The sequence below is a fragment of the Phoxinus phoxinus genome (assembly GCF_949152265.1).
Source record: "Phoxinus phoxinus genome assembly, chromosome: 21".
NCBI lineage: Eukaryota > Metazoa > Chordata > Actinopteri > Cypriniformes > Leuciscidae > Phoxinus > Phoxinus phoxinus.
In genome coordinates this window covers 12,890,575-12,914,307 of record NC_136896.1, presented here as the reverse complement: position 1 = coordinate 12,914,307, position 23,733 = coordinate 12,890,575, and the positions used below count along the sequence as shown (strand labels likewise).

Here is a 23,733-nt window from a genome sequence, read left to right as displayed (position 1 = left end):
TCACCTTTATTTATTTAGCGCTTTATACAAAGTGGCTTTACAGTGATGACAGGAAAATGATGCATGTTGTTCAACTGAAGTCAGTTCAGTGTTGATTCAGTTCTGTTGTCAAGATCATCAATTATTGAATTAATTAATTAAATCTATAAATCAGTTCTGCAAAAAATAAATAAATTAAATCGTCCAGCTCAGTTCAGTTCTCATACAACATCGTCAGTACAGTCAGATCAATAACATTGCTGAATATTAAGTGAGAAAAGTGCAAATTGCTCCCCTGTCAGATGCCACTGACACTGTCTCATTTAGCCAATCCTCTCTCCTGCATTGTGTTCCGATCACAGGATTAGCATATTAGCCCATTTTTATTTTTCACTACCTATTAATAAGTCTCTATTGCGAGATCAAGCCCGGACCTTTTGCTCCCACACACCTGGCTGGCCTGATCCAGATGAAAATGAGCACATCCATCGCTGAGCCCGTTTTGGAAAAGCTCAGACAGATCTGTGGTGTGGACTTGGCTTTTGAATGAAGCGCCCTAGAGGGTTGAAGGAAGCGTCCCATTTACAACAGCGCACTCAGGACGCAAAATGCAAAATCCTTTGGAGAATCGGCTGTGGTGCTACAGTCTCTCACACATGATGAGCTAATCTAGAGGGGACTCGCTAATAGAATTCCTGTCTAACGGCTGATAAGAAGTTAGTTTGACTTCACTGGATCTGTGATTTGATTTAGCTCTTTTAAGTATGTTGCGACTGAACAAAAAGGAAACATGAAAAAACCCTGGAGCATAATTCCGCTCACTCATCCCTGTCCGGTTCTGTTACAGCGACTAGAAAGTGATTATCAAGGATTCCTCTAAAGTAGGGAGAATAAAAATGTCGTGATTTGATCACTTTTTCTTCACCCTTTCTCTTTTTTCTCACTTACTCTTTTTGTTTGTATGAATCGTATCCCTCTTTTGGGCATATACTGTACAGCACAAGAGAGGGATGATTCTGGAATGGTCTATTTTTGTTCTTTAAATCAATCTATCTTTATAATCTATCTATCTATATATGCTGTTGAATGCTTAAGCTACAGTATAGACAGTGATAATTGTGTCAGAAAATACCACAGTATACAGTATTACAAAATTGATTCAATACCGATTCATTTGTAAATATTTCAGATAGGCTTACATGTTAGTTTTTCATAAGAAAAATACTCTCCAAACTAATACTCTAAACTATACAGGGAACCCTCTCATATGGTACATTACTACAATATTAAAGGTTAAAACTATCAACAGAGCTAAAATCTTCAACTGCTATTTTCAGATTTAATAATCACACTCAAATAACAGCTGAGTTGTATACAAACATTTGAATTGCACATAAGGTTTTATTAAAGACTTGTCTTGTTCATTAGCTCCTCTGTAGTGTTTTTTTTTTAGCTAACTAATAAACTGTGAACACTGGATAACTTTCCTGAGGTAAATGAAACATTAAGTGCCATATTGTTCAGAAGATGTTTTATTGCTGTCTTTCTGCGATTGAAACCCTGATTGAGTGATTACATAAGAGATTATACATTTTAGTAAATTGCACGGTTTCTTTCGACATACTTTCTGATGTTCAATCATGTATATTTCGTCCTATAACTTGTAGTTAAGTGGAAAAGATGACTTGCGCTCAACGCCTAAACACTTAAACTTGAACTTGGCGACACTAGCTTGAACGACGGGTGATTCAAAGGACCAATAGAACCTGTATTAACGTCACTTTTTTAATTCACAATCCCTGCAATATATGGGAACTGGAGGACCTGCTGTTGACATGTAATGTAATGGCTCATCAATGTATATATACATATATATATATATATATAACAATAAAGGTCTACTGATTAGTTTATTATAAAAGTATGGGATGTAGTTTGGAATATCCCTTATGAAAGCAGTCAAGTGGCTTTCAGAGACATTTTTCAAGGCTATGTTGGGTAGGTAACAGAGAGGGATGTTTAATTTATGAGCAGACAGACTGTTTGGCCAGACATATTTGTGTAAGTGAGGACAGCCTACAAGGAAGACCCAGATAAAGCTCTGCTAAACTGGGACCGGCATAGACTAACAGTGACATCAGATACAGCAGCAAGAAAAGGATCAAATGGGAGAGAGAGAAACAAGAGAGAAATCCAGAATACTCTAAATGAACTCTACAACTATCCAGGATACTAAATAATGCTTCAACCGCGCATCAACTGTTCACACAAGCCCCAGAAGAAACCTTTTGCTAATGCTAACTATATTTGATAACTGCCAAAAGGTGAGTGAATTGAGAAATTGGGATATGTAGTGTGTATTTAGTGTCCTTTTGACAAAGCTATTCGTTTTCGTTGCATTTTTGTGACAAACAGAACAAACGTCATTATGTCACACGCAGCGTCGTATAAAAAATGATGGTAAAACTTTACTCCGCATTGAATTGATCAAAAGTGACACATACATTTATAATGATACAAAAGATTTCAATTTCAAATCAATATTGCTATTTTGAACTTTCTATTCATCAAAAAATAATGCATCACGGTTCCCACAAGAATATGAAACCGTTTTCAACACTGATAATAACAAATGTTTCTTAAGCACCAAATCAGAACATTAGAATGATTTCTGAAGACTGGAGTATTAAATGGAAATTCAGCTTTGCCATCACAGGAATAAATTACATTTTATAAATATATTGAAATATACAATTATTTATTATTTATCTAAAATATATAAAAAATATTTTATTTTAAATTGTAATATGTGACATTTAAATTGTAATATATATTTTTTTGCAACCTCAGATTCCAGATTTTCAAATAGTTGTATCTCGGCCAATATTGTCCTATATCCTAACAAACCATACATGAATGGAAAGCTTATTTATTCATGAAAATTAATTTCATAAAATTTAATCATTTTCATAAAATTGGCCCATGTGACTGGTTTTGTTGTCCATGGTCACAATATTACTGATTGTACTGTATTTTTAATCAAAACATTTTTTTTTATTATTATTGACATGTTTTCCATGTTTTTTTTTATTTCTATTTAGTTGTCTCCAGAATTTTTTTTAAAACCTGCAAATCAGTTTTAAAATTCTCTGCTATTTCCAGGTTTCCCTTAGAAAACCACAAGCCAACAGTTTCTTCAAAGACAATTTTTAACTTGCATTTGTCACCCTGCATGTTAAATGTAGACCCTGTGTGAACAGCATCTGTAAAGTATAACACATTAATGCAAAAGTCAATAGGGCAAATTTCCATCCTACCTGTAGCGCACTGTTTAGGAAGCAGCTGTTCTGACCCGGCTCATTGCTCAGGCCTTTGCTGGGTGCGATGGAGGTCATGGTGCGTGGGGTAAACATCCCCTGCAGCCCACTGCTGCCTGACGCAAAGTAGTTCCGCTTCCACGACATGGGTCCAGCTCCGCTTCACTCCCCCCTCCAATCACCACAAGAGCCACATCCTTCCCCAGCTAATCACGCTGGAGGAGGAGGGCATCCTGAATATGGTGCAGATGAGTGTGTGTGTGTGTGAATGAGAGAGAGTGAGCAGAGAGTGCCTTTGCTGGGCTGTTCTCTATGTTACTCCCATGAGAGAGGAATATGTGGGTCAGAGATGGGTGTTTGGTCAGTGAGTACAAAACAAAATTTATAATGAAGGAATCTGCCGACAGGTGTGAATATAATAGTGATGTTTTCTCTCGAGGGGGGATGGGGGGGGGGGGTGAATCTCACTAATGTCTGTCTGTCTAAATGCCTTCCTGCACCTGAGATGGTAAAGTGGGGTCAAACGCAAATACTGGCCTGGTTAAAACCAGCTGTGTGACTGTTGCAGTGTGTGTTAGAGTAAGTGCTCGTGTCTATGTCTGTGGTCCGAGACACTGTCCTCACGAAGCTGTGTCCACTTTCTGTCCGCTGACTGATCTTCACTTCTGAGCCTCTGCAATGTGTTCTCTCTTAGCCCAGCTGGTCTGAAAAACAGAAATAATAATTTACACTCAAAAACTTGCCTTTTATTAAAAAAAATTATAATAATCTTTCTGATTTTAATGGGCATAGAAAAGGAGGGGGGAGTAGGAGTGGGAAGCCTGTTTGAAAACCATCATCATTTTTAAACTTTAACAGATTTTTTTTTAAAAATGGTTCTACTTTCCTTATACTTTATGCAAAATAACATGAATATGGTAAATTACTTTTTGAAAAATTTTGTGTCTCAGATATGCACCCCCTCTGTTTATATCTATCTCTACATTGATTGACAATATTTTGGATATTCCAAAAAAATAAAATGCTTTTTATTTCTAAAATATTTATTTCATTTGGATATTTTCTTCTTCTTTTGCAACTTGATGGATGCAATCCAAAATATAAGATCATAAAACAAATGAATTGTCTTCTAAACAGTACAAATACAAAACATTTTTAAATGTTTTTGAAAGAAGTCTCTTATGTAGACCAAGATACTGTACATTTAGTTGATCAAAAATAAAGTAAAAACAAGTGTATAATTCAATAATTATTATAATTGTATTTATGTAAAATATCTTTATATTTTATTGAGACTACTTGTAATATTTGTACTTTTAAAAATGTATTTGTACCACCACAGCACAATTTAAAATTATTAAAAAATATGAGTTAATAAATATGTTGACTTAAAACTTACAAGAAAAAAATGTATGTAAAAATTATACATATGTACATTTGAGCCTAAAATCTTTATTGTGGTTTACGGCCAGGTTATACGTCAACTACCTATTTTCACATCACGTAATGTCTTTTTACCCCTATCATATGTACAGTACACACAGTAAAGCAGTCCTGCACACCGATTGCCATGCAAATATATCAACTTAAGAATAGATGCAAAATCTCCTCTCTAACAAATTTGGACCATCATATGTTTCATACCCTCATCCTCTCCCCTTTCCAACCAGCAGAAAGCAAGAGAGAGAGGAAGGTACAGAGGGAGGGAAATGGGAGAGGAAAGACAGCAGCACTGCAGAGACACAGCTTGCATCACAGAGCTCTCATGTCCTATTCGCACTACATAAATACACACCCACAATACACACTCTGTCCACATGGTCCAGCCCTGCAGTTTGTCCTGTTCTCCTGAGGCAGAGTTATGGAGAGGGATGTTCTGATGTGGAAGAACAGTGTGTGTGTGTGTGTGTGTGTGTGTGTGTGTGTGTGTGTGTGTGTGTGTGTGTGTGTGTGTGTGTGTGTGTGTGTGTGTGTGTGTGTGTGTGTGTGTGTGTGTGTGTGTGTGTGTGTGTGTGTGTGTGTGTGTGTGTGTGTGTGTAGGTCAGGGATGTTCATGATCACCTACTGATCGATTCAATGACATAGGTCATTTAATAAATTAAGCTCAACAATTTCAAAACAGAGATAGTTCGCTAACACAACACAAGGAAATATGTCAACACAGGACAGAAAATGTGGCTTGTCAAGCTATTTATTGGGGTCTAACAACAGGAAATCTGTCTGTCTCCCTGCATTATCCCACCTGACCATAATGTTGTTGCAGAGGACAGTGTAGCGTCATGCAATGTATTTAAACGGTATCCTTTATTGCCATAAATATAAGCAAAAAGTAATATACCAAAATATATAGTGATCCATAAAGGGTTATTTTATGTTTAGCATGACTAGTTAAAGTCATGCTAAACATAGCACTCTTATTTTACTGTATTGCAATACATGTTGTTTAGCATACATTTAATTCGTTTAATTTGCTGTTCATATATTTCAATTAATAATAATGTTTTATAAAAAATATAGATGTGACCGTTCAGTAAAATATCATTTTGTGGATCAATAGATATTTTGGACAGTACTTTTTGGTCATATATTTAATATTTTTAAATATTTAAAATAATATAAAAAATATTTAAATAACTTCTGTATTGATGTTATTTAAAGTTAATTATTATTAAAAAAAGAGATATATATGAAAATGTCCACAAATATTAATGATCCACAAAGTAATGAAAAAGAGTCATATCTATATTTTCTACACACATTATTATTTTAGAGTAATGCATTAATGGCAAATTAAACTCATGCTAAATAGCTTTAATCTATTAAAACAGAGTAGAGCAATATTTAAAGGTATTAAATGATACGTTTAAATAATAAATATTTGAAAGGTACACCATGTAACTATTTTGTGTTCTAAATGAACAAAATTTAAATAATGAGTCAATACCTCATCAATCCTTCTTCCAAAACATTTTTTTTTTTTTGTCTTACCCTGATTCACTATGGTAAGCCTATTTTAAGTGTAGCTCCAGCTACTTTGACGCGTGTGGTTAGTTGAGTGGTTAGTTGTCACAACGAATGAGAAAAGTTGACACGGTGCCACTACTACATTGTAAAGCAAGCATTATATATTGTGAAGAGTCATTTCATTATGGTTTTTGTAGTGCTATTCCGGAATGCATTTTCAAGGAAGTAGCCTACCATGTCTATGGGTTTAGCAACAGTAACATCTTCAGCTAGTTAGTTTGAGATCCTTTCCATCTAAACCTTTAAGCTTAGAAGTAAATGTTTTATGAGCAGTAGGATAACCATACTTTATTTATCCACACATTCATGCAGAGCCGAAGCACAACCAAAACAAATTTTCTTTTGCAAAATGCATGCAGTTTGAAAATGCATGCACTAGAGGGCCGCAAATTACATAGTGTACCTTTAAAAAAATATGTGGCGAACTCCAAATACCATGTGCTGCTATTTTTTTTTTCATTATTTAAACACATAATTAATTTATATAATGAAAAAGTTGCACATGGTAGATGAAGTCCGCTATATGCATCTTATTGTATTAATGCTAATCAATTAACTGTTCATTTGAATTAAAATTGATAATGAAAATAACAGAAAAATTAAGCATGATATGCTGCTTCACATGCATGTGTCTTGTTTTACATAAAACAGGTGTGAACACTCATTCTCAGTGGGCGGCGCTGCTGAGGTCGGTGAAGGAGTTATTCACGGTTGGAGTCATGTGACCTGAGTAGCACGGGGTACAATTGTGAGTCACAGGCTGCCATGACAACAGCGCAGTCCACCCCCCCAAGCAACGTGCCGGTCGATGCCCCGACCGATACTGTCATACACTAGCTGGCACTGTGCAACCATTGCACCAGAGGGTTTATGCATTTATATAATGCACTGCAGAGAACAGCACAACACAGCCAACAATTACGAAGAGAGGGACAAAGAGAGAGAGAGTGAACTAATGAGAGAGAGAGAGCGAGAGAGAGAGAGAGTAGAGGGCCTTTCTGATTATCCAAATAAGCTCAGCCCAATACGGCTCCTAATAACATGCACAAGACCAACAGCTCTGAAAAGGCCGTGTCCTCTGGAGCTGGGCGGACAGGACCGTTTCATTAACTTAGCAACAATCAGACGCTCGGGAACCAATTGAGAGCTGCTATCAATCAGACCAGGTCAGGATGAACTATGGGAAGTAATCGCCTCCTGGCTAGTGTGTTAGTAAACATGTTACGTAACACTCTGGTGCACTGTGTGGCAACCGCAAAGCCCCGCCTCCATACCTCACAGTTCTGCTGGCCACCAATCCCCCCAAACACACACACACACACACACATCTCCCTAAATCCCCTTTTAATTCCGTTAAATGGCAGAGTTCCAGTGCCACACTGCCAGGATCCACAGCCGTGGAGATACCTTGGCAACCACACAGAGGGCACTGGGATTCTACAAAGAGAGAGAGGGAGAGAGATGGATGAGCTTGTAACCTCTCATGATCCCTGATCTTCACCTCTCTTGGGCCTTCATATAAAAATCCCCAGGATTCTATTCTTTTTTATTTCACAGAGCAAACAGAAGAGTTTTTTCCTCAAACCAGTTCAGCAAAACAGAGATTTCTCTTAAAGTCCCCCTGTCATCTATGATTTTATCCATTAAAACTCATCTTTGATCTGTGAAAAAAAATTCTTCATGCATTAAAATAGCTTGAAACATAAATCTACACCCTTTCGTCATTTAGAATACGCAGAGCCATAAATATGCAAATTAGCCCCGCCTCCACTCAATCACACCAGCTCAGAATACCTAATCCACTCAGTCCACTTTACTGTAGTAAACGCTACACAATGGCAAGTGGAGATACTGGTTTAATTCAGCCATACATGTTTGAACCAGAAACTGATTTAGAAGAAGAAGAGGAAGAGCTAATTATTCTATTATATTATAGGTTTGTCTTAAAGTTGATGTGTCAGAATGGTAATGTGTTTTATGCATTGCTCTCTACATCAGACACATAACGCATTTATATGATTAGACTTTGGCTTGACTATGATGACTATCAAAAAATGAATAACGTGTTGATAATGTTACACAAACCATGTTCCTGTGCCATCTCAGAGTAAGACAGCTGCCTTCTAAAAATCAGTATCCTTAGAAACGCTTTGAACAACTTAGAACTGCAGTGGAGAAAGGCATAGGTCATAATAACATCGTAATATACATTATTTTAACCCTCTATATTGTTAAAATGTATCCGATTTTTCATATCAACAGAAAAATATACCGGGACGTTGACAGGATTGGTTACATTTTTGTGACATAGAGAACAAAGGCGATTTCAAACCATGTTTTTGAGATTGTTGGTAAACTGACGTTTTAAGGAGAAAATACTCAGCAATGGTGTTGACTGATGAATTTGCACATCGTTTGTCCTAAAGCATATTTAAAACACCACATAGACATATAAACATTAAAACAAAACAAAAAATCAATACCATTCAACTAGGGGTCTAGAGTGGTAAAAATTTTTTGTTAATTTTGTTAATTTTTTTGTTATCAACCCTCAGTTGATACTGTCTGTAATAATATATTGGTGAAACAGATTTGGCATATACTCCAGTGTGTACCGTATTTATGTTTGCACTCTGGAGAACTCAGCTGGGAGAAATGTAGCCAATCACGTACATGTCTGTTGATCTCTTAAAAGCAATGGTCAATCGGATGTCTTTAATTTAGTCAGTACTAAGTAAGAAATTCATTGTGCAGCTTCATTGATTATAACGGAACTTCGCAATGAACTAAGATTAAGGACATCTTCTAATAAAGGGATTGTTCATTGCGCTCTTTCAATGCTATACTGTATATAATCCATTGAATAAAAGGGTTGGGTTTTTCCATGCTGCTAAGACTGACAGCCAATTACATGCTGCAAAATTTCAGAAGTGACATTTACTACTATGATAATATGGTTGGTTTAATTTAATATCGAAGGCTATATGTTTAATATGTAGCTTTGTTTGACACATTTTGTTTCGGGGATCCCTGCTCCATGTCTCTATCGCCTAAGGGGTCCTTGCTCAGAAAAAACATTAAAGACCCCTGTCTTAAATGGATATGGTTTCAGCCCAGTGTATTACTTCCCAACCTGGCAACCATGCGCATGCGCTCGCTCTGCGCTGCAAAAAGCGCTGATAATCTGAAAACACTGACATGATTTGAAAACCTGACAACTCAAGTATGTTGGAGTTTATCAATGTTCATTGTGAAATTCTGCTCGAATGAAAGTGTAATACAGCCAGTAATGTGTGCTGTTTGCACTACAAAATCAGCAATTAACCTTCTGTGACAAACTATAATAAATCCAAACATGAAGCTCGACCATATTGTTTGTGGTCATGGTTAGTAAATAAATGCACTTATGCAACCTCTGTGCTACGATACAACGTAAAAAAAAAAAAGTAATATTAGGAAATTCACCGTTTTCGTTTTTGAGATAAGCTTTTTAAGGTTTTACCAGTGTTTATAATGTAAATCAGAAAACTACTTCCCCACCGTCTTTTTGCAGTGTTTCGCAATATCAAAGGTGAAAATGGTATCGTTTTTTGCGATTTGCACGAATTTGCATTTGTGGAGCAATCTAGATCTGTGGTTTGTCTTATCTGCAACTGAATTGCTTCTCTTAAAATATCTCATGTACAAAGCACTCACCAAAATCATGATTATCAGTTTGACCATTATTGTGCAGCCATAACTATACAACAGCAAAACCCAGGAAGAAAGAGTGTTAGTGACTCATTACTGTACATCAAGCTCTTCAAATGGTCTCCTTCATTCGAAATGTGAAACTGTTGAACATGAAAACACGTGAACACAGTCAGGGCATGCTCCAAAATTAATTAGTTTCACACCTGCCAACTGAGAAAACTGAGACAAATGGATGACTCTAAATACAGGTGTAAACGGGCTCTAAAACGTTTTGAGCTTGTCCATTTTTGACAACTTCCAGACCGGATTGCTTTCGTAGTGTATTTGGTTGAATGCGTTCGAACAGTGTAAAAAAGCAAGGGTAAAATGTAAACGGTGTGAAACACGAAACAACATAACCCAGGACGTTTACCAAGGGTTTAGAATAACGCATAAAAACAAAAGAAGAGCCACTAGAGGAAAAGCACAAGAGCACACGTGTAGGAGTGCAGCACTGCAGCCTCTCACTAAAGCTCCCGCCATTAACAGAGCCTTTATAGTGCTGCCACTGGAGACCAGACTCACTCATCCATGAACACTCTCACGAGCCCTGAAGAGCACCTTACCATTTACACAGTCACACCAGTGACAGACTTAAACACCACCTCTGTCAGAAACAACTTTCAGTTCATTTATGGAGCTGCCAATTGAAGAATCTTTGAGATTGACGTAAGTTAGTTAGCGGTTAGCCGGTTACTATTGTTTTACTTGTTCGTTCCTGTGTAGTTATAGCCTGGGAAAACCCAGACCACTCTCAGTTGTAACTGAGTTAGGGTCTGGCAAAGCTCCATAGACAATTAATTTCCACAGGGGCGTCACCAACGGACGTCGGATAGATCTAAAACCAATCAGAGCGATGAATGTCATGACGTATGCAGAGCGACGGAGAAACATCTCGAGACTCTCAGCAATTCTCTGTTTGTGTTAACGAAAATGACAATTTTAAATCGCTTGAAACAGACGCGATAGCTGATTCGAACGAGTGATGTTGTGATGTTCCACGGCGGCATCCATCTTTGTAATGTACAAAATCTGCGTCACCGTCTCTGCTGTGTCGTCATCGTGTAAAAGCCCGCCCCAACGTTTCTGATTGGTGCCGCGATTTCGACGGATTGGAAATGAGTTTCAATGGGCTCTTTGCCAGACCCACTTGCAGAGCAAATCTAAATTTGCCGGAAGTGGTCTGGGTTTTCCCAGGCTAGTGTAGTTATTCATAAATGATGGTACAGTATTCTAAAGTGTTACCCAACCAATATCCTATTTCCACAGTGTGAAGATGTAATTCAAAGTCTACAGGTGTCTTTGAACCCAGCTGCTAAATGGTCAATGATTCTTTCTTTCCATTCCACAGAGAAAATGGAAGCCCATTCTGCAACCAATCACTGAACTAAACGGGGAAGAGAGCACAAGTCATCAACTCAGGCATGAGGAATCCTTTCTTTAGCTAGCACTAAAGTAAAGGTGAAGAATGAGAGATAGAAAATGTTTCTCTTTGGGAATGGGCGTAATCAGCTGAAACTGAATCACTAGCCCAAGGGCTTGAACATTTCTTGAGCCTGGGCGCCGCACCGCAGCCGGAAGCGGGCGCTCGGGACGCCTGGAGCCCGCAGAGAGAGACTGACATCTGTCTGCGTGTAGCTTGCACCTCTCTCCGCCTCCCACTGATAGGGTTTGCGTGACTGCTGTACGCCAGCAGGAGAGATACGCCGTGGAACTGTCAGGCTGAATCCGGGACAATGTAATCCGGTGTCGTTCACTGCTCAGGGATCAACGGTGATTTTATTTTCTGCTTGCCAACTGAGTCAGAATTTAGTCACTACAGTATACTTCCACTGCTAGCATTTCACTTCCACCACAAATTGTATTTCTACATAAAAAAATATATATATCAATCAATTTATATATATATATACATATATATATATATATACACACACACACAGTATATTCACACACAAGTGAAATTCGAAAAATCTTAATATCATGCAAAAGTTGCATTTATCATGCATTTATTTCAGTAATTCAACTTAAAAGGTGAATTATATATATTATATGTTATATAGACTCATTACATACCCAAAGTGAGATATTTCAAGCCTTTATTTGTTATAATTTTGATGATTATGGCTTATAGCTATGAAAACCTTTTCATTATATTCTAATTTTGAATTTGGGGTTTTCATAAGCTGTAAGCCATAATCATCAAAATTATAACAAATAAAGGCTTGAAATACCTCACTTTGCATGTAATGAGTCTATATAATATATTAAGTTTCTTTAAGTTACCTTTTAAGTTGAATTACTGAAATAAATGAAATTTTCGAGTTTCACCTGATATATATATATATATATATATATATATATATATATATATATATATATTATTTTTTTTATAAACCTTTTCACACAAAATGTTCTGAATGCATCTTCCGACTCATGTGTTGCATGACACTTTGCATGCAACTTGTTCACATCACAAACAGGAGGACAGAGTGTAGATTTAGTAGGTGTTTAACTTTATCAAGTTAATTAGCATTTCTTATAAATTACAGAATTCATTAAATATTAATATTTTACTCACTTGAATATGACACACTTGCTATTACATATATGAATAAATGCATGAATTTAATAAAAATGTAATGTAATCAAAAAAATGCATTTTAAAATGTAGAAATATAACAGCTATACGCAACAGCTAAAAATACATAAATACACTTTTACTGGTAAATGATGATATATAATGCACAAACATACCCAATTAAACTGATGCTACAGAGACAAACACAAACCACCATTCAATACCATTCAAATATTCAGTAAAAGTCAGTAAAATATTTGAATGTTTTTGAAAGACGTCTCTTATGCTCACCAAGGCTGCATTTATTTGATCAAAAATACAGTAAAATAGTAATATTGAGAAATATTACAATTCAAAATAACTTTTCTATTGTAATATATTGTATTTACTTATTTATTACTGTAACGACAATGCTGAATTACTCCCGTCTTCAGTGTCACGCAGGGGCGTAATTTGTGGGGGGGTTGGGGGGGAGATAACCCCCCAATATTTTAATCTATGCATTACAACCCCCCCACAACCCCCCCAATATTTATACCATGATCACATGAAAACCCCCCCAATGTTCAAACCAAATCTACACCCTTGGTGTCACGTGATTCTTCAGAAATCTTTCTAATATGTTGATTTGTTGCTCGAGAAACATTCTATTATCGATGTTGAAAACTGCTGCTTATTATTTTTAATGGAATCCGTGATGCACTTTTTTCAGGATTATTATTATTATTTGGTATAAATTATTATTGAACAGTAGTCATTCTCAAAAAATTTCACCTCATCTATTCAAGCCAAATAACGTGACAAGTATACCATAATGACAAGTTTATATCTGAAATATTTGCAGCAATAACATTTAATACGTCACAGAAAACAAAAGTTAAATTGCTAGTAAAAAAAAAACATGTACAACATAATCAATAAAGATGTGTGACATTGCAACACTGATCTGATAGGGCTGTTGATAGTTCCGCCAATTGGCCCACAACTCTCACGTACTGACCCCGGGCCATTGGTCCAACGTTACTGTTGAGCCCTGCTAAAGAAACACAGGCTACTGGAAGAAACAGTGGTTTTCTTCTCCTTACAGCCGTTACTCTCCTCTCCTTCGCTTGTTATGGAGCCAGAAGGATCACTGTTCCGCAGAGGAGGCGTAGGCGAGAGCGGCCAGCGGGTAAACCTAGGCCAGTGCGAACACCGCCAGCACTGAGAAGTTTAGATGCCAGCGAAGCCGTTTCATTTCAAGGGACCTTTTAAAGGCTTTGTAGTCATTCAATTCAATTTTGCTGTGGTAAAGTGCGCTTCAGGGGATAGACACGCATGCCAAGAGCAAACACAAGCTCTAGACTGCCTTTTTCTTCACAATTTTGCTGTTTTTCTGACTATTCATAAAGCATTCTTCTTCTTCACTCATTACGGGAGCAACGTAACCAAAAATAGCACAAACATCTGCTTGCTGGCTTTAAAGTCCGGCCGTTTAATTGTACTAGCATGCCGTTAATATTTTTATGTAATCATCAGCTTTCGTTGCGAATCCAATTTCAACTACCGTCCCCCTGTGACGACGGCGGGGCAATATTAAACTTGCGGTCACCTCTTACCATCCGAGTCTTACGGTACTACTGTTCTGCTTCTCCAGGGAAAAGAAAAATTAGCACAGACTTTCCTTCTTGTCTCCTTCAGAGACACCACGTGAGAGCAGACATTAAATAAAGGAACGCCCCCATGTCGCCTCAGGATCAGGCACTTCAAAGAGGACACCGAAGAGACTAGTGAGGACTAAGTCGATTTATCGGAACAGCGAGAGAGAGCACCACAAACAAACAAAAAAGTGCTAACAGCCCAAACTAATTGTGCAAACACTGTACAGTAGATGCACACTAGCTATACTCCCCAACAGAGGACCTCCAGGATATAAGGACACAAATAGTTCTCTCACAAAGAGCGTAAAGTGGAATAGGATCTACTCAGAGACATGTTCACACACTAACAAACACACTAACAAACCGAATAAATACCCTCAGGAGAACAGATGGTTCTAAACCAGCTTTCCAACATCCTGAATGGAGATTGTCCTCAAAAGACTAACATAATCATCCAGAGTGATCCATTTTTCCTCTTCATTTAGCTATATTAAGCCAGGATTTTATTATGTTAGCCACTGGGAAGAATGGTCAACTGATTCAAACAAAATATAAGTGTATAAAGGACAAGTAATGATTGTTGACTATAGTGGTGCAACAACCAACTAGAATACACTGGAAAAAATATATTTAATTAATAAATGAATAAGAATGAATGAATAAATGATTTCAAACAAAAATAACGAACATATTAAAAAAGGTCTTAGGTATTACTAATAACAAAGGCATTTAAAAAGACTTGAGGTTATGAAGGTGTATACTCTTCAACTTTCAAGCTGAGAATGGGGTGGAGACTTTTGGCGAGGGAACTGATGCTTTGAAGGTGGGAGAGAGGGATGCCAAAGCAATATTTTATGAAAGCACCGTCAATATCATATGAATGTTCAATAGTGTTAAATTGAGTTGGTGGTCAGCTCTTGAGCAATTCATGATCTTCGCTCTTTGCTTATACAGTTTGTTTATTAAATTAAACATATTATTATGCATAATCCATTCATTTTTGGTATTAAATGGGGGGGAAAAAATTATAAGCCACGAACAGAGTCAGATGCAAATAAAATTAAAATAAAACAGCCAAATTAACAATCTAAGACAACTAGTCTCTCAGCATTGAAACCATGTTATTTCACACCCCTAGTGTGTATGACTGCATAAAAACATGAGACTGTATGTGTATAATGTGTAAAATACTTTGGTTGCTGCATCCACACAGAGCAGCAGAGTGTTTCTCTGCCCATGCTCCTCCGACCATCTAACAGTGACAAAAACCCAGGGTGACATTGGCACATAGCAGGAGCGCGAGCGACGTCAGTTTGATTGCATGTTGTACAACATCATGCTGAAAATGTAAAAAAAAATCCAAGCAATGTTTGTGTGTGTGTGTGTGTGTGTGTGTGTGGTACTAGTTTATGTATGTCTAGAAGAGGATACTATTTTGTAAAACATTATTAATTTTTTCTAATCAATAACATTGATTTGTGTCTGTTAACTGAAATGAACATTCTTCTTCTAACAACAACAACAACAACGATAAAAATACCAATATAGGTTTAGTTTTCCTCATTTACTTTGTTTATTGTTTTAACTTATTGTTATTATTACATACATGGATATATTTTTTAGCAATATTTTATTTCCGATTACCAATATAACATATTATTTCTACTTAATCATGATCGATACTTCATTATTGGTGGAAAAATACATATTTTTTGGGAGGATATTTTAAATTAAGTTAAATTAAACTAAATTTGAAATATATATATATACTCTATTCCTGCGTAATAATCAAGGAACTGTGCTGCCGTACCATTGGTGCAGCAGGCGCAATGATATTACGCAGTGCCTGAAAATAGTCCCCAGCTCGGTAACTTCCAACGTGACCGGCACTAAGTTTGTATTATTATGCAGGAATGAGAGTATAGTTCCTAGTCATATTGGCCAAGAAAATTGCAACTTTTCATTTTCTGTCGGTCTTAGTACACGATGTAACTACAGAAGAGTCAAGTTTTAAATAGGAAAAATATAGAAACTCTAGATTCGAAAACGGTAAAACTTGAGTTGGAAAATGGTAAATGGACTGCATTTATATAGATTCGAAAATGGTAAAACTCAACTGTTTAATTTGAGTTGGAAAAGGAGCCTATTTCCAAATGAGTGTTCCTTTAATACATTTTCAAATGATTTATTTCTAATTTGTAAAATAATAAAAAGTTTTGAGAAGATTTGTGAAGTAGAAACATTTAATTCAAGGTCTCCATCTGGCAGAAACTTTAAGTAACCCAAATATCACTGAATAGACAAAAAGCAGCAGGAATTTATCACACTCAGGAAAGATTATTTTTCCCATGAACCATCTCTCTCTGTAGGTCTAACCCCCACAGGCAAACTGGAGAACATTGCGTCTGCTTTAAAGCTGTATCAGACAAGAGAGCAGCTGTAGGAGAATAAGGATGAAATGCCCGGCTATGAGTAACTATGAGTAAGAAGCTGCAGTGCTCTGATGAACTGCCAATCGGCTGCTACGATAAAGACTTCCACATGCATCTCTCTGCTCTGCGGAACCAGCATCCATCACTGAGGCTCGGCACCATCTGTGTTACAGGGAGTGACCTGAATCTGAGCCAGAGAGATGGAGAATGGAGAAAGCCACGTTTAACTAGGAACACGCCACAATGAAGCAGTCACGAAATTCAAAGTGATGACGTCTTATGCTGTGGATTCCACTGATGGTACGTACGAAGCTTTCCGACGTCATGCCGGTGCAGTGTGGAGACGGAAATCTGATCTTTTTTTTAAAGGACAGATTGAGTGTAATGGTTGGCATTAGTTTATAAATGCCCGTGATTATTCTCATCCAAACAAAAGCCTGAGCTAATCCAAGTCATTATCTTCTTTGATGACACTTGTATTTGTAGCAAGCGATTATGACAAAACATGTCTGAGAAAGAATGACAAACTCCTCAATGGATGCATTTGCATAGAAAGTTTTCTCTCGAAGGAGATGTTCTGAAACGCAAAAGGGCTTTTCAAAAGAGTAGAAGTTACATCACACACGAGAAAGTCTTTAGTAATCCTACACAAACAGACACACTAGGCTCTTTGAGATTATTACATAATACCTGATCGTGATTACTCGATCTTATTATTCAAGAGAACCGTGATGGCAGTGCAATTTGAATTCAAATCAAATATTGTTAACCAAATATCAGAATTGTATGAAGAAAAAAAAAAAAAGAAAAAAAAGTCTATTTTTATGTTTTTTTGTTTTTGTTTTTTACATACAAACACACACCACTCAAAGGTTTGGGGTCAGTAAAAGCAGTAAAAAAAAAAAGATTTTTTTTTTTACATTTTAATAAAAAATATAGTTTTATTTAACAAAGATGCATTAATTTAATCAAAAGTGACACTAAAACATGTATAATGTTACACAATATTTATGTTTCAAATAAATGCTGTTATTTTTTAAAACTTTCTATTCATTAAATAATCCTGAAATAATGTTTCTTGAGCACCAAATTGAAATCAGCATATTATAATCATTTCTGAAGGGTCATGTGACACTGAAGACCGGAAAATGGCTGCTGAAAATTCAGCTTTACCTACACAGCAATAAAACTACATTTTAAAATGCATAGTAATTTATAATGATAGTTGTTACTTTTTTTAACACTTATTTACTTTTCACAACAAAAACATTTAAAAAAAGTTAATTATAATATTGTTCTTTATTATTATTTTATTTAGTATGCTATTCATGTCATTATATCCTTTGAAACTTTAACAAAATAAATAAATCCTAAATCAAATCACAATTATTTTTTTTACAATTGTGACAACCCTAACACGCACAGTCACTCTTGTTCTGATGTAACCTCCTCAGGATTCTAAGAAATGATTCACATGGCAATGCGACCATCACACTGTGCCCGTCTGTGTGTGTACTTTGGAAGTAAGAGAGCATGAGGGATTCAAAGGAGGATAAAAGAAACTAGTCATGCATTTGAGCTTTAGACACCAAGGCTCTGTTCACACTCCCCAAGTGCCCATGATTTATTCAAACCAAATCTTTATACTGCATGTCTATAGTAAGTGATGAAATCTGACAGTGTGGTCAATATCCAGTATGTAAATATCATGTGAATGACGCTAGAGTTTACTGCATTGTGGAGGATGGAAAAGCTGCGATTTAGACTACAGACTACTCAAAAATTAAACGGACACATGGAAAAAAAGAAAAGAAAAAAAAGAATATAATTTGTATCCAAACAAGTTTCTTGAGGCTTCTGCAAAACTAAAAACAACATGATGAAACAACCTCAGCCTTAGTCAAGAGAAGCTCTAAAAAGCATGTAATGACAAAGAGACAAAGAGTCGGAGCATCTTGAACAACCACCACATGTTGAGTCTTTGTACAGCAAAATGGTGTCAACAGACCTGAGCTTTTGGCAATAAGAAGCCCCCAAATTGTTCTTGCTCCTCATTTTAAACAAAGAGAGTCTCACTGGTAATACTGTCGATTCATCTGTAAGTTTGTATAAAGAAAACACATGCAAAAATGTATTTACAGTAATGTAATGCACTTACAATTTCTGTAGCTCAAAGCAGCTCACATTCTGTGATCAATGTCAAGTTTATGTGTTTGGATCCCAGCGAATAATAAATAGTATTATAATCTAATTAAATGCATTCATGAATGCAATGTAAGTTGTTTTGGATAAGAGCGTCTACCATTACATAAATGTAAATATACAATAGACGTCTACAGGGTAAAATCAATGGGTAAAATGTTTAGTATTTCATCTCTGAAGAAGTGTAAGGGTGTGCTCACACTTGGATTGTTTGGTTTGATTCCTCTGTAAGTGGAGTTCATTTGAATAAGTGTGAATGCTGCCATCAGAACCTTGGTGCGCACCAAACAACGAGCGGTATGGTTCTGTTCTGGGGGTTCGCTGCGCATCCATGCAGCCCAGCCGAGCAGGGAGAGCAGCAATAGCCCCCCTTAGGGTAAACCGAACAGAACCAACATGAATGTATTGCAGATATCATTAATTCAAGATTTTAAAGTACAACATAATTCGAGAATTTTTTTTTGATTCAAGGTGAATCTGAATGCCAAATCCTGACTGACGAGAGGAGGAGCTGGGGATGGAGAAGAGTAATTCGCTCCTGAGAAACGCGATAGCTGCTGATAATACTGAAGGAGCTTATACATGTATACAGTGATAGGCGTCGTATTTCTATAGGTAATAGAAATCTGAGAGTCAGCTGATGCGAGCTTGATGTGACCTGCCAGAACTGACGCTACACTTGATAACCGGCTGTGTTTACGAGGATAGCCAAGACTGGAATTTTGACCAAATTTTGTGTTTTTGACCGTTGAAGTGTTATATCCCACGAAAAATAAAAATAAATTTTTACTCGCGAGATGTATGTGACGCAGCGCCGCTGAATAGTTCGTGCTGTTTGTGAAATTGCGTCTCGCAGAAAGTTAATGACTGATTTGATTTTATAATCTTTGTGGATTAATTTACTCATACAACCTAAAATTTTAAAGTTACGGAATTCAGGGGGTCTTGGTCAGCTTCCAAACAAACTCTAGTGGGGTTTGACTGAAATATGACCGCAACACGGATCAAGACATTTAAATGAACCAAAAACAAGAAGAGATTTCACAAGATGCATCCCTTAAAGGGACAGAATGCACAAGGATACCTCACGTCACAGGCGCTATATGTTGCCTACTACAGCTCAGTAAAGGCGTAAGGAACCACCGTTCAAAAGAACCAAGAGTGTGAACACACCCTAACCCACCCATGAGGTGATTGAGTTACTTTCTAAGTTGATGAACTTCTGGTCATGCAATAAACATAATTCTTGCAGGTGGACTTTACTCAATGTAAAAAGCCCTTCATGGACAGTTAATTATCATGTCCTGCACAGATTTCATACAAAACTTTCTGGGTTTACCAGATTTACATTATCATGACTTAAAGATCTTGCTTATGTGTGGGATCCAGCTTGCTTGTGTAATGAAGAAAACCGTGAATTGTTCTGTTTATCTGCCAGTGTCTAGGCTGTGAGGGCTAAATTCGCAGATTCAGCATGGAAGAGGGAGCAGATCGCCAAGGTGCTGCTAATGCATATTGATGACTGTAGGTCCCGGAGGACCAAAGTGACTCAGCCCATGACTCACAAAGAGAGCATGCGCTTAAATTAATCTGACAATTCAGATGGACCAATAGTGTGTCGTCACCAAGAACACACACAGAAGGCCCTTTCACATTCATTATTAGAGCTGATATAATGACATCAAGGCAGGATATATGGCTCTCTCCCTCTTATTTAACGTAGGGGACACTGGCACCAATAATGAGGTCTAATATGCATGATTGTAGATAATAAACTTGGAATTCATTACTACATGACAACAATTAATATGCTTGGAGCAACATTGGCAAAATAAATAAATAATACTCTGATTCTCTGCCACTTGTTTTCATCAAATCACATACCCACACATAATATAAATACATTCTCTATTAGTTCTGAATTCGATTCGGGAATTATATAAAAGGCAGTGGCGAAACGTAAGAAGAATTCTTTTTAAGAGGGACCAGCTAATGCATTTTCAGTGCGAGAGGATGAGAAGTAATCTTTTATTGATTGGGAGAGTGTGGCGGAGCTGGGCAGAGGAAGATTTACTGCTGGGCTGGGTTCATGAAAGCCTTGGAGAGATCCAACAAAGAGCTCTAGCTGGATGAGGTGGCCAGTATAGGGCTACCCCTATGGCAAATCAAATAACGCCTTGATAATGGAACAGCCTTCGACAACTACACATGATGCAATACATATCCAAAGCACTCAACTGATGGGAAATAAAAAAATAAAGCAGTTTTTACCTACATATTACAAATAAAAAAAATATGTAGGTAAATATTGCTATATAAATAATAAATATAGTTAAATATCTTATACTAACAGTGTTGGGGGTATCATTACAAGTAGCTATTATTTACTTTTTAATGGCGTAATGCAATATTGTATAACTAAAATAACTTTTCCCAACACTGATAGTGCATATTAAATATATATATATATATATATATATATTACATCATTACTTTAGCCAACACATTTTTGTAAAACCTCTCTTGATTAATTAAACTACATTTTTACTAGTTTATTCCTCAAATTAAATATTTCCATCTGCTTGGCTGTTGAAATTACAGTTACTTTTAGTAAAAAAAAAAAAGGTTTAATAACTATCTTTTTCAATAATCTTTTAGCTATATATCACAAAGCCCTAGTCATTTCCCCATATATTTTATTATAAATGCCCTAGTATCACTGGTATGAAAATCCAGCCTAATAATGTAATATCACAAGCGGAGGAGTAAAGAGCCTATCACTATTTAACAACGCAGCATAAATTTCAGCATATCACACTAGCTGACTGTGGGAGATATGAGAAAGCGGAGCAAGTTTGCGCTCGTACAATCAGAGAATAAACCCCTCATCCCTGCATGGGTTCCTCTGCCTAAATGACACGACATATTAAAAGCTCACTTTAGCTGATAATGGTCCATCCCTCCCACTTATAAGCTTCTCAAAGGGACCTGATTTGAACTCGGGTCTTTGAACCAAACAGATCTTAGATCACAATTTCCACTTCATGTAAAAGTCTGCATTATCAAAAAAAAAAAATCTATGGAACAAATATGAAGGGAGACTCGTATTACTAGCAGGGCTCCTTTTGATCATTTTTTTTCTTCATGAGTACCAGTCTCTCTGATCCAAACATTTATCTAACAGTCAGCACTAATTAAACTAAACACTCCTCAAGAGGCGTTGGCACATACTATCAAGTCATCAGAGAGGAAGAGAGAGAGATAACAGGCCATCCCTCACAAATATAGATCATGGAACAGCCAGAGATACACTCAATGCCAAGGTTATTGGCCCTCGTAATCTGGGAATATGACAAATGGTGGACGACAAAAACCTTTGAAGTTCCTTTATGGCTTAGTGGCAACACAAAGGCCCTTCTAAACATCAAAATCAGCCTCTTTGTCATGCAATCCTGTTTATTCAAGCCAATTCCTCTGTTTTCTGATGGAGGCTGGAAAATAGAAACAATGGCGGACGATAAATCGGTTTGGTACGGGTCAGTGAGACCGCCGAGACCAGCACAATGTGTGATTCATGGTGTGAAACAACAAGTGAGTGATGAGAAACAAAGATCTCCCTGATGACCACACTGGGTCTTGCTCACAATAGAATGAATACTTCATGCCAGACCACATGAGGACAGACACTGAGTAATTAAAGAACAAATTCAGGGAGATTTGCAGTCTCCTGGTACCTTGCAACTAAAGCCGCTTGGCTTAATGTCTGTGACAGCCGAGTCAAATTTGTAGGTAGTTTTCAGGGATGTCAGAAGGGCTGATACCTCGGTACCAAGTTGATGCTAAAATAAAAATGTAAAATAAATGAATAATTTTAGTTTTTAGTGTTTCATTTTAAATTTAGTAGTATGTAATTGTAAATTATATGGAGAATATTAACTTCTCTTTATTATTTTAAATGCACATCTTGGTCAAATTGTCTATATCTTTGCAAAGTAAACAATGGGAATGAAAAAATATGTGTTAAAAAAGGGTCTATGGATAAAAAGGTTGTCACGTTGTATTGATAATATAAATAAAAAATAATAATATTATTGACTACCCTTACTTTATTTGTTCTGGATTACTGACCGTCTACTTGAATAAATAGTTGGGAAGACTTTTTCAGTATTTATGGAAGGTTACATGCTTTTGAATTAATTTTTCACATTTTTATTTTAAATGTATCTGTGATTTTCACAGATGTATTAATATGTGAGATGATTTGAACAAAAAATCATCAGTCAAATTCAATAATTACTCAGTCAAATTCAAGTAAGACTGAGAGTCTTAAGTGTTTCTTTAAAAAATGTACAATAAAAGTAATAAAACAATAATTCTACTAATAAAATAAAACACGCTAATGTCTTATAAGCTGCTGGGCTTATGAATTTTAATTACGATGTCTGCATTTTCTCAAACTGATTTGCTGAAATCAAAATTTGGACGGTAATAGGTGAGCAGTGCACTAACCAATGAGAATGCTACTTTCTCATTATTCCAACCCACTACCAAAGGAACTAGCTGTCAATGGCTTCTGGTTAGTCTTAAAGGCTAAATAATTCAGAATGAACCCAGTCATATTGTCAGGGGGAAAAAACAAGAAAGAATATAATTTACATGTAGAATGTCAGTTGTACGTGTAAGACTATCTCTCTTCCATTGAAATCAATAGGAAAAGTGCGCTTCACTGTAAAGACACGGAGAGCGAAACATTCAAACACCTAGTCAAGTGTAGGCAAGTGAAAATACATTATATCTGTGCTAAACTTAGTCTTAGCCTTTATCTC

At 36.5% G+C, this 23,733-nt stretch overlaps 1 protein-coding gene across 10 annotated transcripts in view; it reads right to left on the bottom strand.

Moving 5' to 3' along the window:
• The window catches only part of usp54b (ubiquitin specific peptidase 54b), a 109,426-nt gene that overhangs the window by 69,463 nt on the left and 16,230 nt on the right, over window positions 1-23,733 (bottom strand). For all 10 annotated transcript variants that reach the window (XM_079594799.1, XM_079594802.1, XM_079594801.1 and 7 more), the window contains exon 2: window positions 3,297-4,000. In XM_079594799.1, coding sequence (XP_079450925.1) covers window positions 3,297-3,443 — 147 coding nt within the window. In that variant the 5' untranslated portion in view covers window positions 3,444-4,000. The remainder of the gene's footprint in view (window positions 1-3,296; window positions 4,001-23,733) is intronic.